This window comes from Mastacembelus armatus, chromosome 16 (genome assembly GCF_900324485.2).
Source record: "Mastacembelus armatus chromosome 16, fMasArm1.2, whole genome shotgun sequence".
NCBI lineage: Eukaryota > Metazoa > Chordata > Actinopteri > Synbranchiformes > Mastacembelidae > Mastacembelus > Mastacembelus armatus.
Window position 1 is genome coordinate 11,740,886 of NC_046648.1, and position 12,299 is coordinate 11,753,184.

Consider the following 12,299-nt stretch of genomic DNA (forward strand, 5'->3'; position numbering starts at 1 on the left):
ATGGTTGTTGCTTGCACTTCTTCGTCTCAACAGTGTCTTCATTTACTGTAGATGTCCATATCCATCCTCACAACAGGGCTCTGCTCGATTGAAAACACTGCTGTAATTTGTGCATACAGCAGCGGAGACATGAATTTGTGAAGCATATTACGATCACCATAGTGCACACATATTTTACCTAACTTTTAAAGAGATAGTCACAACAAATATACTAATAAAACATTTTTGATTTTCACAAATGTATTTCCATATGCCATCCAAATGAATGGTTTATTTCACATACTGTAAATCTGTTACTTTCAGTAATCTCTCCCACAATTCCCATTCCTGAAAATTTTAATGTGTTGGCATTGTGAGTAGAATTTTTATATAAATGTGCACTCTGAAGTGTTTCTTTTTCATTTTATTTCATTCATGCCTATCCTGTATGTTGCATTTGTTCCTCTCCTTATCCTTTTCCCTGTACAATATACAATAATCAATATTCCTGTTGCAAGCTTTTTTTTAACAAACTCTTTTATCAGTGCATTATATGTTAATGGTTACATCATCATATATTCATGACCATCGTGTCCATAGAATGAAGAGTTACCTATGTGTTTGGATTTGAGGTTATTGACATTTCTTTTGTTGTGTTCTCTGTTCCATGTTAATGATGCTCTGTTTTTCCTCCCTCTGTCTCTTGCTTGTAGACGGACGCTGCGCTGATGTATGATGCCGTGCACGTGGTGGCCGTGGCTGTGCAGCAGTCTCAGCAGATCACTGTCAGCTCATTACAGTGCAACCGACACAAGCCCTGGCGATTTGGGAACCGATTCATGGCCCTCATCAAAGAGGTAGATGCTTCTTCTGTCTTCTTCTCTTTTTGTCTTTCCTCCTCAATGTACACAGCACCTTCACACAAAAAACACATGCTCTCAGGAAAGCAGATGGAGACAGAATGTAAATAAGGCTGAGGCAGTCAAGAAGAGCAATAAACAGAAATGATTTCTCTATGTGTTTGTTTATATGGAAATCATTTTTCCGTTTGCGTGTGTACATTCATGTTAACTCGAGGACAACAGCCATCATGTGCATGGTCTCTGACTTTCCACATGAATCACCTATGCAAAAACAAAAACACATTATTTGGTAATTGCCCCAGAATTCACTGTACTTGTGATGGTTAATCCAGAGCTTTCTGTCTGTGGAAAGGCTGGGGATTAAGCAACCTATATTTAGGGCACTCTAACAGATCATTCTTGTTTAGTTTGCAGAGATCATAAAATGACTGCTAAAAATTAAACTGTGGAAGAGGGTTGCTAAGTACAGAAAAAGCATACATATTTGGATGTATTTATATTAAAAACACAGTTTTTCCATGTGTAAATTGAATTGAATGTTTTTTTATCAGGAAGATATAAAAAAAATGCTTTAGTTGTTTTGGATCCAACATTGGCTGCATAGCACCAAGAAACTTAGCAGTACACTAAGTAAAAGCTGTCTTTTTTTTTTTAATATGAGAACACAAAAAGAGTAGTCTACCCAAGCTGCCTGTGCTAGTGCTAAGTATGTGTTTGTAAAAAAGTATATTAGCTTATGAATTTCATTAAAGACTGACAGCCTAAAATCTTGTTGTTATATAGAATATCCATATGACATTTTCAAGCAAAATGGCCAGCATTTGTGAAAAAGCTTATTCTGACCAAGGACCAAAGATGTCATACTAGGACAGATATACCTCCCAATCATTAGTAATAGTAATTCAGAATAGTTCTCTTTGGAGCTACATCTCATTGTATCTGTGAACAGAACTAGAATTAATGGAGAGATATTGAGACACTGCGTCAAATTACTACGACAAATGCTTTTTCACACAGTTAACTGTTCTGAGTGGATAACTTCCAGATCTGTGACACCCACTCGTCTAACTAAAGATTGGCCCTGCTTTGGCTGAGAAAAAGTCTTTTCTGCTCTGAGACATTTTCATGCTACATGGTATCATATCATACCCCTAAATATCTGCAAAGATTGGGTAATTGCCTTCCTACTGTTACAAATGCAGCCTTAAACTCTTTGTAGGCACCTTGATGCCAGTGAAGACTGTACAAGAAAGAGAAAGAGGGAGAAAAATAAAGACTGCTGTGCCAGGAACACTGACATCAAAAACATATTTGAAAGTAGCGATGTAGACTTAATGCTGACTTATTGGTGGTTAAATGTCTCCTCTGATATCCCATCTGTCTCTCTGTGGCTCTCTCTCTAGGCCCACTGGGATGGCCTGACTGGGAGAATCACTTTCAACAGGACCAATGGCTTGAGGACAGACTTCGACCTCGATGTCATCAGTCTGAAAGAGGAGGGGCTTGAGAAGGTTGTGTCTTTGTTTGTGCATTGACAAGTGAGATAAAAACATTGAACAGTGATTCATAAAAAATTAATAAAAACAACTAATCTGCAGCAAAACCCCATTAGCATGTAGGTGTAAATGCCATCATTTAATAGAGGGCTTTCAACGCTGGCAGCCATGTATGAGATCCACAACTCACAGGTGAGTGGCTGTAGAATAGGTATCCAAATAAATAAAATACAAATAAATTTTTGACATAATTTACAAAATGAACAGAGAGACAGGTTTTAATGACTACAGAGATAATTGTCAGAATTTTTATGCAAGGGGAAAGATGCAGAAATATAACAAGTTTACTTTTGTCATGTTGGAGGATATCATTACATGGCTCCACTGGCCAATATTATTTGAACAGTACCTCACATCATCTGTGCAAATGCCAGGCATACAAAGTTATCATGGAAGAATTTCCATCTCATTTCTCTGGAAATATGTTTCCTCAATTCCTCTGTTCCTGCATCTGATCCTCACATCTTACGTGAGAGAAACTAAGATATGAGGATCAGATGCCAGTGAGAGAAATGGGGAGATGGTTTAAAGTAATCAGAAGCACTTGCTGAGATGCTTTCTTGGCCCTTTTGCACAATTAACATACTGGCAAACATATGTCAAGGGTAAAAATGGTCATGAAGAAGACATCATGAGTTCACAGTTATATTTCAAATCACTAACAGTGTTTCATGGTTGAGATGATAAGACATTATAGCCATATTTTTCAGATGTGTTTTGCTTTCCATGTCTTTAGCAATTGCTTGTGTATATCCCTGTCTTCCAAAGGACCTCTCTGACCTGCTTGCCAGTAGATTTGGGATAAACACGTACAAAGTGTTGATAAGAGCTATGCACTTTATTAAATATAATAGGGTACCTCTCCATCCAAGTTGCCATCACACTGCCATCCGATGGTTCAGAGTAACACTGTAATGTACAGTGCTTTTTTGATTCTTCGTTGTAAAGTTCAATCAGAGATGGCCAGAGGTTTAGAGGTAGAATAATGATGTGTCCAGCTTGAAACTCAGGATGTCACATTGGTGAAACATGCAGTAATTAACTGAGACACTAAGACAGACTAAATTTAAATTTAAGTTAGGAATATTTTTAAAAAGTATGGGTATGTGATACATAAAAAAATCCATAGAAAAGCTAAAGCCAAATCAAATTAGTTAGAATTAATTAATATTGAAAGTTTAGTCTACCTTTGTTTAGTATCGTAATGTCCTTCTTGGGTGATAATTCTTGTTTGATGCCACATATAGTGTATTAGCCAAGAAGTGCTCACACTGAACATGATGTGAGAATTTGCCTCATTTTTATGCGAATGTGACTGCTGGATAGTTGTTCACAACTAACAGCCAGCTGTAGTAGATAACAACACACTGATTTTGTGCTTGTGTGATTTCAAAGATGTTTTTATTTCACTCATAACATTGTCTCTATGTATTATATGGGCAGAAAAAGATCTGATATTTTCCAAGGTATTCAAAAATAAATGAATGAATTAATAAATAAATAAATGAATAAATAAATGACACTGACAGTAGGGCATTTAGACCATAAATCAACACAAAAAAAACAAGTGGTTCTGGAGTTGAAAGTATGTTGTTTCAGTTACCAGAAAGAAGATCAATAATGAACCAAGAAACTTACTTACAATAATATATCTATGAAGGGGAAAATCTACTAAATGTAGAAATGTCAATCAGGCTGTTTTTACAGTTCTGGGACGTTATCAGGGTGGCAATTTTTTTTAGCTGTTTTACAGAATTTTTTCCAGAACCCCTTTCTGTCTGTGACCCTGTTGTGCCAATCCAGGAGTCTCATTGAACTAAATTTCACACTTAGTGTATGTGAACCCCATTTTACCTTATGTTCCTCACCATTTTTTTGTTGTTTCTTAGCATGGAAACCCAAGATACTGTAACTCAAAGATACCCTTTTAATTTGGCTAACCCTTTAATGTCAGTAAGAATGCATAACATCATGTCATGGCATATACCTCTCTGTGTTCTGTGTACTCATATGCATAGGTGCATCTATGGATTACATCTTTTCTGAGCAGTGAGCAGAGATTATTTTAAGATTCATGAGATCATCAGCGGGAATAGAGCCTCCTAACACAGCTCATAAAAATAATATTCTGGCATACAACTGCAAACACTTCACACTTTGGCATCCTCACTGGTTGCCTCTCAGCAGCTCCTGACCTCTGGTCTGTGTGCTGTGTGTGCCTGCACTTCTATGAATAATTAACTATATTAATAAAAACCCCTTCAGAAGCCCTCAAGCCTCATAACCCTGAATTAAACAGTTGATTTGCAATTACAAAGCCTATCTCAAGCCCTTGCACACAGTATCAGAAATGCCCTGAGGAGTGTGTGGCTGGTGTGTTTTGGAGTGTTTGTGGTCCCTTCTAGTGATGCTCCAGGCAGTGGAATTGGGTGTGGGTGTGGAGGAATGATGTAAGGTGACAGTGAGGAGAATGTGTGGAAACTTTAGCTTTGCTCCTCTTTATCCATCTTGTTTCCCTGACATGGCTTCCTAGTCCTTTCAGCCCACTTCAGTGTCGCCCCCTCCCTCCCTTCCTCCCCAAAAGATCATGTCATAGATCATCTCAAACATTATTCCCTGTGGGACAGTATCACCCCTGACAGTGATGAGGTTTCTCACAGAATAGAAAGAGGGGAAAGTCTGACTACATATCCAGCTATATATCTATGCTGTACATATTTGCCTGTGTGTTGGATAGTGTTAGAAATGTTGTTAAAATGTCTATTCATCTGTAATGATACACATAAATATCTGTTAGCCGAGCAATATTATGAAACCAATGACAGTTTGTGTCCAATCACAGGCTTGTGTTGTCATATGCATTTTATTGTAGAAAGCAAGAATTTTAACCTGTTAAATCCTGGATCATTTTTAGGTTTGTTTACATAAAAACACCTTATAATCAGAAAACAGGTAAGATAAAATTCGTTATCATCACTTCATAATGTGACGTGATCTTCATGTACTCTACATGTGGCAGAATTGACAATAAAGCAGACTGACTTATTTCTGCAATTCTTTTGCTGGTCTTTCAGTGAGTTTTCGTGGTAGAGAAATCGAACTTGTACTGCTGGAATCTGCTTAGAGTTAGCTTTCAAACAGTGCATAGCTTATCGTATTAGCAATTATTAGTTATAATTATTGTATGTTTTATTGAAATTGTTCACATTTCACAACATTTTTTAGGTCTTGCACCTTCAGTTAATTGTGATGTATGCCCATTTAACTGATTGTTGCTTGAATTGCATTTTGTTTGCTTTTCGCAGACTTTCTTCTGATTTTGTGGATTTATAGCATATGTATATTGCTATAAACGTCTCATGTCTAGCATCAAAAAAACAAAGATGCGTCTTTGGTTGAGTAGGTTAAAAACTTGGATATAAATAAGGTGCCCCTCCAAGAGTCGCTACCTTATCGCGGTGGAGGGGTTTGACTGCCCGAATAATCCTGCAGCCAGGCCTGGGGCAGTGGCCTGGCTGGGCCTCTGCCTATGGGGCTTGGTCGGGCACAATCCGAAGACGAGACGAAGACGAGACATAGGGCCAACCTTCCATGGGCTCACCACCTGCAGAAGGGACCATACGTGGCTGGTGCAATATGTTTTGGGCAGTGGCCAAAGGCAGGTACCCTGGGGACCCAACCCTCAGACAGCTAGGCTGGTTCTTGGGACACAGAATGTCACTTCAGTGGAGTCTGAGCTTGTGCGGGAGATTGAGGGGTACTGACTAAAAATAGTTGGGCTCACCTCCATGTACGGCCTGGGCTCTGGAATCAAACTTGGAAATCCTTGAAAAAGGCTGGATTCTGTTCCACTATAGAGTTGCCCAGGCTGAGAAATGGCAGACTGGTGTGGGCTTGTTAATAGGTCAGGGGCTATTTATCAAATTTGTCATTTCATTTAATCTCCTGCTATATGTTCTGGACACTAGGGTGAAGAGAATGGCTGAGCTGTCAACCGATCACCACCTGGTGATGAGTTGGATTTAATGGTGGGGAAGGAAGCTGGACAGACCTGGCATGACCAAATGCTTAGTGAGGGCATGTTGGGAATGTCTGGTAGAGGTCTTTGTAGCAGCGCGGGTGGTTGCAGAAGCAAAAGCTTGTGTGGGAGGAGTTTGGTTAGGCCATGGAGCAAGACTGTTAGTCAGCCTCCAGGAGATTCTGGCATATTCAGACTCAGAACTGAAAAGCAGTGACCTTGACTGGGGTCATAATCAGACAGTGGATGGAATACTTCGAGGACCTCCTCAATCCCAGTGGCACGTCATCCATAGAGGAGGCACAGGACTTGCCCGTCACTGTTGCTGCAGTCACTGAGGCAGTCAAACAGCTGCACTGTGGAAGGTGCATGAGATCCCCCTGAGTTTCTCAAGGTTGTGGATGTTGTGGGGCTGTTTTGGCTGGCACACCTCTGAAAAGTTGTGTGGAGGCTGGGGACAGTGCCTCTGGAGTGGCAAACTGGGGTTGGGGTTGGAGTGACAATGAGGTTGGTGATCCCTCTTTCTAAGAAGGGGTATTAGAGGCTGTTCCAACCATCGGGAGAATCTTCACAGACATAGGGGGATCACACTCCTCAGCCTCCCTGGGGCAGTCTATGTCATGGTATGGAGAGAAGAATTAGGCCCATAGTCCAACCTCGAATTTAGGAGGAACAATGTGGTTTTTGTCCTGGTCATGGAACACTGGACCAGCTTTAAACCCTCACATGGGTCTTCTATTGGATATGGGAATTTGCCCAACCGTACACGTGTTTTGTGGACTTTGAAAAGGCATTTGACGGTGTCCCTTAGGGGCTCTTGTGGGTGGTCTGGGAGTATGGGGTCTAAGAGCTGCTGCTTCAGGCTGTCTGGTCCCTCTACAACTGGAGTGAGCATCTGGTTCACATTGCCGGTGCTAAGTCAGATTTGTTTTGCAGTGTATGTTGGACTCTGCCAGGGCTGCCCTTTGTCACTGATTTCTAGGTACAGTCAGGGGTCAGAGGGAGTCCGGTTTGGTGGACCCAGGATCTCATCTCTGCTCTTTGTGGATAATGGCTTCATTGAGCCAGGACCTGCAACGTTCGCTGAGGAGGTTTGCAGACTAGTGTGAAGCAGCTGGGATGAGAATCAGCACCTCCGAGTACAAGGCCATGGTTCTTAGTTGAAAAAGGGTAGATTGTCCCATCCAGGTCAGGGGAAAGTTCCTGCCTCAAGTGGAGGAGTTTAAGTATCTCAGGGCAGTGTCATGAGTGTGGGAAGGATGGAGTGTGAGAATCGGGAGCTGAGCCATAAGGCAAAGCTCTCGATTTACCAATCTCCATTCCTACCCTCACCTTATGTAGCAAGCTTTGGATCGTGACCAATCAGATCTCAGATACAGGTAGCTGAAATTAGTTTCCTCTGCAGGGTGGCTGGACACCCCCTCAGAGATGAGCGTGAGGAGCTCAGTCATTCAGAAGGAGCTCTGGGTAGGTGTTTCGGGTGCCTCCTGGGCACCTCCCTGGGGGAGGGGGTATGTCTCACTGCAAGGAGACCTTGGGGAAGACTACATCTCCTGGCTGGCCTGGCAATGTCCCCAGAAGAGGTAGTGTAGGTGTCGGGGGAGAGGGAGGTCTAGGCATCTTTGCTTAGACTGCTACGCCCGGAACCAGTCCCGAATAAGTGGAAGAGGATGAATAAGTGGATGGATGTAAATTAAAAACTGTGACTGTATATATTTTAAATGTCTTGCTATAACATCTAAAAGTGACTTAGAAGGAGAGATTTTCATGTTCAAACTTTCATGTTCAGAGTTTATTAAACAGAATAAGGCCAAATACAGGTAGGCAGTCAGTGTGGAAACCAGAACAGGCAAGGATAAGGAAAAGAATTATAATAGGTCAAGATCAAGTTCAGATTTATTTATATAGCACATTTACAACAACCAATGCTGCCCAAAGTGCTGTACAGTCAAGTAAAATAAATAAAAAATAACAGATAAAAAGGCAATTTCAAAACAATCTGGAGACTGAGAATTGAGCAGCTAAGTGGATATATACAGAGCTAGAGAATGAGCAAATAGGACACAGGTGAAACAAAAAAACTGGTGGGAACAGATCAAAGTGTGGCAGTATAACTAACACAGATACACAGAAAACCAACTACCAAAATAAAAGAGAAAAGGTCCAGAAATTACATTCTTATCTGTCGATGGATTTGACTGAATCATTCATCTATCCATCCATCCAATATCTATACCCGTTTTTCACAAGGATCTGCTGGAGCCTATCCCAGCTCTCTTCAGGCAAAGGGCAGGGGTACAACTCTGAATCAATGAAGAAAAAACTGTTAAGGGTAATCATAAGCCAAAGAAACTTGCAGATGCACTGAAACAGAAACCTCACACATCTTGTCATTTTCTTTAAAACCCTTTTGTGTCAAAAAATGCTGACTGCCTGATCCAAGACACAAAACGAAAACAAGTAAAAAAGCAAAGTGCCACATCATTGTATCCAAACCAAAACCAAAATATTTTTAAGTCTGATTGTTGTTCATTCTTGGTATCAGACCGGAATTGAATGTTCTGGTTAATTTACACTGATCTTCCTCTCAGAAAGAGTAAGTTTCAAAGAGAAATTGTAAAAAGAATATTGTTTATTTTGTGGCTGGAAATATTGCACTGCTTTCATGAGAAAATCCCAAGTGATGAATGACACAGTACCAGTCAAGCTATGTCTGTCATATGGTACAGAGTTTGTTGTGTATGACTGTGTAACTGCATTGTCTGTGTATGGATTTGTACTGGAACCAGAATCAAACAAGTGTATCTTGTTTTACAGATTGGTACCTGGGACCCCCCAAGTGGCCTGAACATGACAGACAACCAGAAGGGGAAGACGACTAATGTCTCTGATTCCTTATCTAATCGATCCCTGATCATCTCCACCATACTGGTACTATGACTCTTATTTTTTATTTTCTGAACTGAAGACATCTCAACACAACTGTCTTATTTTTCTTTCTCTGTAAACCCTTTAACATTGCTATGCCCCGCCTACTTGATGTTACACCTTTTTTTCAATTCAAAGTCATGTACACAACTGCATGGTTTGAGCTGATGCACAAACAATATATCACTGGAAATCTTATTGTCTTTTCCATGATATAAAGCATTTCAAGATGCAACAACAATAGTACATACAGTTCCCTCCACAATTATTGGCACCCCTGGTTAAGATGTGGTAAAAGCTGCAAAATATAAGTAGTTTTTATTGCAGAAGCATAATCTCACACAGAAATGGAAAAAAAACCTAACCTTTAAATAAAAAAAATGTTAAACAAAAAAACAGCTGTTCCACAATTATTGACACCCCTAACAATTCCTATAAAAAATATGTAGCTGAAGCATTTTTCTTTTTTTTACTTTAGTTTTTAAAGATGATCACAGTATCTAGAAACCTTTAATTAATAATAGCAACTTTCCTGTTTCCCTGGGGTATAAATATGATGTGACACAGAGTCTTGTTTCTCTTTCTTACTCTTCAACATGGTAAAGAAAAGAGAACACTATTCAAGTGAGGCAGATGTGCTTCAACCTTTATAAGTCAGGCAATGGCTACAAGAAAATAGCCACTCGCCTAAAGGCGCTCATATCAACAGTCAGAGGGATCATTAAGAAGTATAAAACAACTGGAACAGTGACCAAACAAGGATGGAAGAGGACCCAAGTTTATCTTGCCACCACGCACTGTGAGGAGGATGGTAAGAGAAGTTAAAAAATCTCCAAAGCTCACTGTTAGAGAACTGTGTCAAATAGTGGCATCATGGGGTCACAATGTCTCCAGAGCAACCATCAGACTACATCTACTTATCTACATGCCAACAAGCTGTTTGGGAGGCATGCAAGGAAAAGGCCTTTTCTCACCTACACTCACAAACGTAAACGTCTGGAGTTTGCTAAGTGGTACTGGGACTTCAACTGGGACCGTGTGCTCTGGTCAGATGAGATGAACATAGAGCTTTTTGGCAAAAAACATTCCAAGTGGGTCTGGTGTAAAACAAAGGATGAGTATGCGGAAAAGCACCTCATGCCCACCGTGAAGTACGGTGGAGGCTCTGTGATGCTATGGGCCTGCTTCTCTTCCAAAGGCCCTGGGAACCTTGTTAGGGTGCATGGCATCATGAATGCTTTGAAATACCAAGACATTTTAAATCAAAACTTGATGGCCTTTGTCAGAAAATTGAAGATTGGTCATTATTGGGTCTTTCAGCAGGATAATGACCCAAAACATGTGGCAAAATCTACTAAAAAATGGTTCAGCAGACACAAAATCAAGCTCCTCCAATGGCCATCTCAGTCCCCAGACCTCAACCCAATTGAAAACCTGTGGGATGAACTGTAAGTTATAGGAGGAGATTAAGTGCTGTCTTGTTGGCAAAAGGGGGGTTGTACGAAGCATCAAGATCAAGGGTGCCGATAATTGTGGCATTGTGGATTAAAAAAAACTTTCTATTTCTGTATGTTCCAACTTCTATAAGTTACACTTAGAGTAAATCAGGCTGCTGGGGTAAAAATTCAGTGTTACCTTCACAAAGAGACCACACTTCTGTAAATACTGCAAGGGGTTCAAGAACAGCTTTTAAATTAATTTGGGTATGACAGGCATTTTAAGCAGATTTACAAGGAAGCAACACTGTAACTTTTGCTCATGGTTTCCCCCATCTGGTTGAGAAGCGTAATTGTCTGTTATCAGTGTCGTAAATACTGTCGCTGTATAAGCTTCCCAGCGGGCAGCGCAATACACGTGAATTGTTGACAAAGCTGATGCAATCGGTGAATCTAGAGTGTAAGCCCGTCTGATATTGATTTGTGTTCGGGTTTGTGTCCGATCACTCTCTCTCCTTCTCTCACTTCCTCCGACAAAACGCTCTTTGGTTTCTTCGCTGGCTCTGGCATGGCATTGGTTTTGAGAATTCCGTGTTAGATCGTTTTGTCTTATAGTCTTATAGCTGTTGGCTAACTCCACCCAGGCTACGAGTAAAACGTGACGTATGCCGTAAAGCAGGTCGCACTCTTCCGCTGGCAGCAGATGGGGGGCTGAGTGATCCTACCTGAACACAAAAGTGGCATAGTGCTATTGAAGCCTACTCCAGCATGCTTGCGCTGCAGCGGTAGTAGAAATATTAAGAGTTTCTACCAGTGAAATAATTTTACAGACATTATTTTAAGGTGGAAACACTACACAGTGTTGCTTTAAGGGGTTTTCATATATTAGCTTGAATTTTACATTGTAAAACAATAGCATCAATTAAGACCAAAAATGAGAGGCAAAATAATTCAACTCCAAAGTCAGCTTAATAGTTTTGTGGCACTTTTAACTGTGTCTTACAGTCTTCTTTTGTTGCCAGACAGAGTTGGCTCTGGCATCATAAAGTGACCTAGGTAGGACATGGTCACGGGTGTTCCTTTATGGGGTAGAAGAAGAAAGATCTTGTTCACAGCTAATACTGTGAAATGTGTAAAAATAATGTGTAATATGTATATGTATATGTATGTTTGCTTTCATATAGTTCTCTTCAGTTTTAACCAAATATAATTCTAGTGTTGTAATGGTATATGTGGTATCAAACACAGGCACTGAAAACAGCAGAGGAAACAGGGAATACATGAGGTTTATCAATTTAACTTGCAGTTAACTGGAGTGCTATCAAAAGCTCATCGTCAAGGTATGGGTTAGTGTTTAGGACATGCAGAATGCAGTTGTTGGAGATAGGCCAATTTTCACTGACCTAGTTGGTAATCCTGCTGTGCACTTATCAGGATTTTAAAGTAATGAAGACTCGGAAAATTCAAATCTTAACTCTTGCTGCCATTGGGGCCAACGATGTGAAAATTACATATTGCA

General features: G+C 40.4%; 1 protein-coding gene across 2 annotated transcripts in view; it reads left to right on the forward strand.

Moving 5' to 3' along the window:
- grik2 (glutamate receptor, ionotropic, kainate 2) overlaps positions 1 to 12,299 on the forward strand; it is a 278,051-nt gene that overhangs the window by 171,900 nt on the left and 93,852 nt on the right. For both annotated transcript variants that reach the window (XM_026293759.1, XM_026293760.1), the window contains 3 exons: positions 693 to 836; positions 2,246 to 2,353; positions 9,234 to 9,347. In XM_026293759.1, coding sequence (XP_026149544.1) covers positions 693 to 836; positions 2,246 to 2,353; positions 9,234 to 9,347 — 366 coding nt within the window. The remainder of the gene's footprint in view (positions 1 to 692; positions 837 to 2,245; positions 2,354 to 9,233; positions 9,348 to 12,299) is intronic.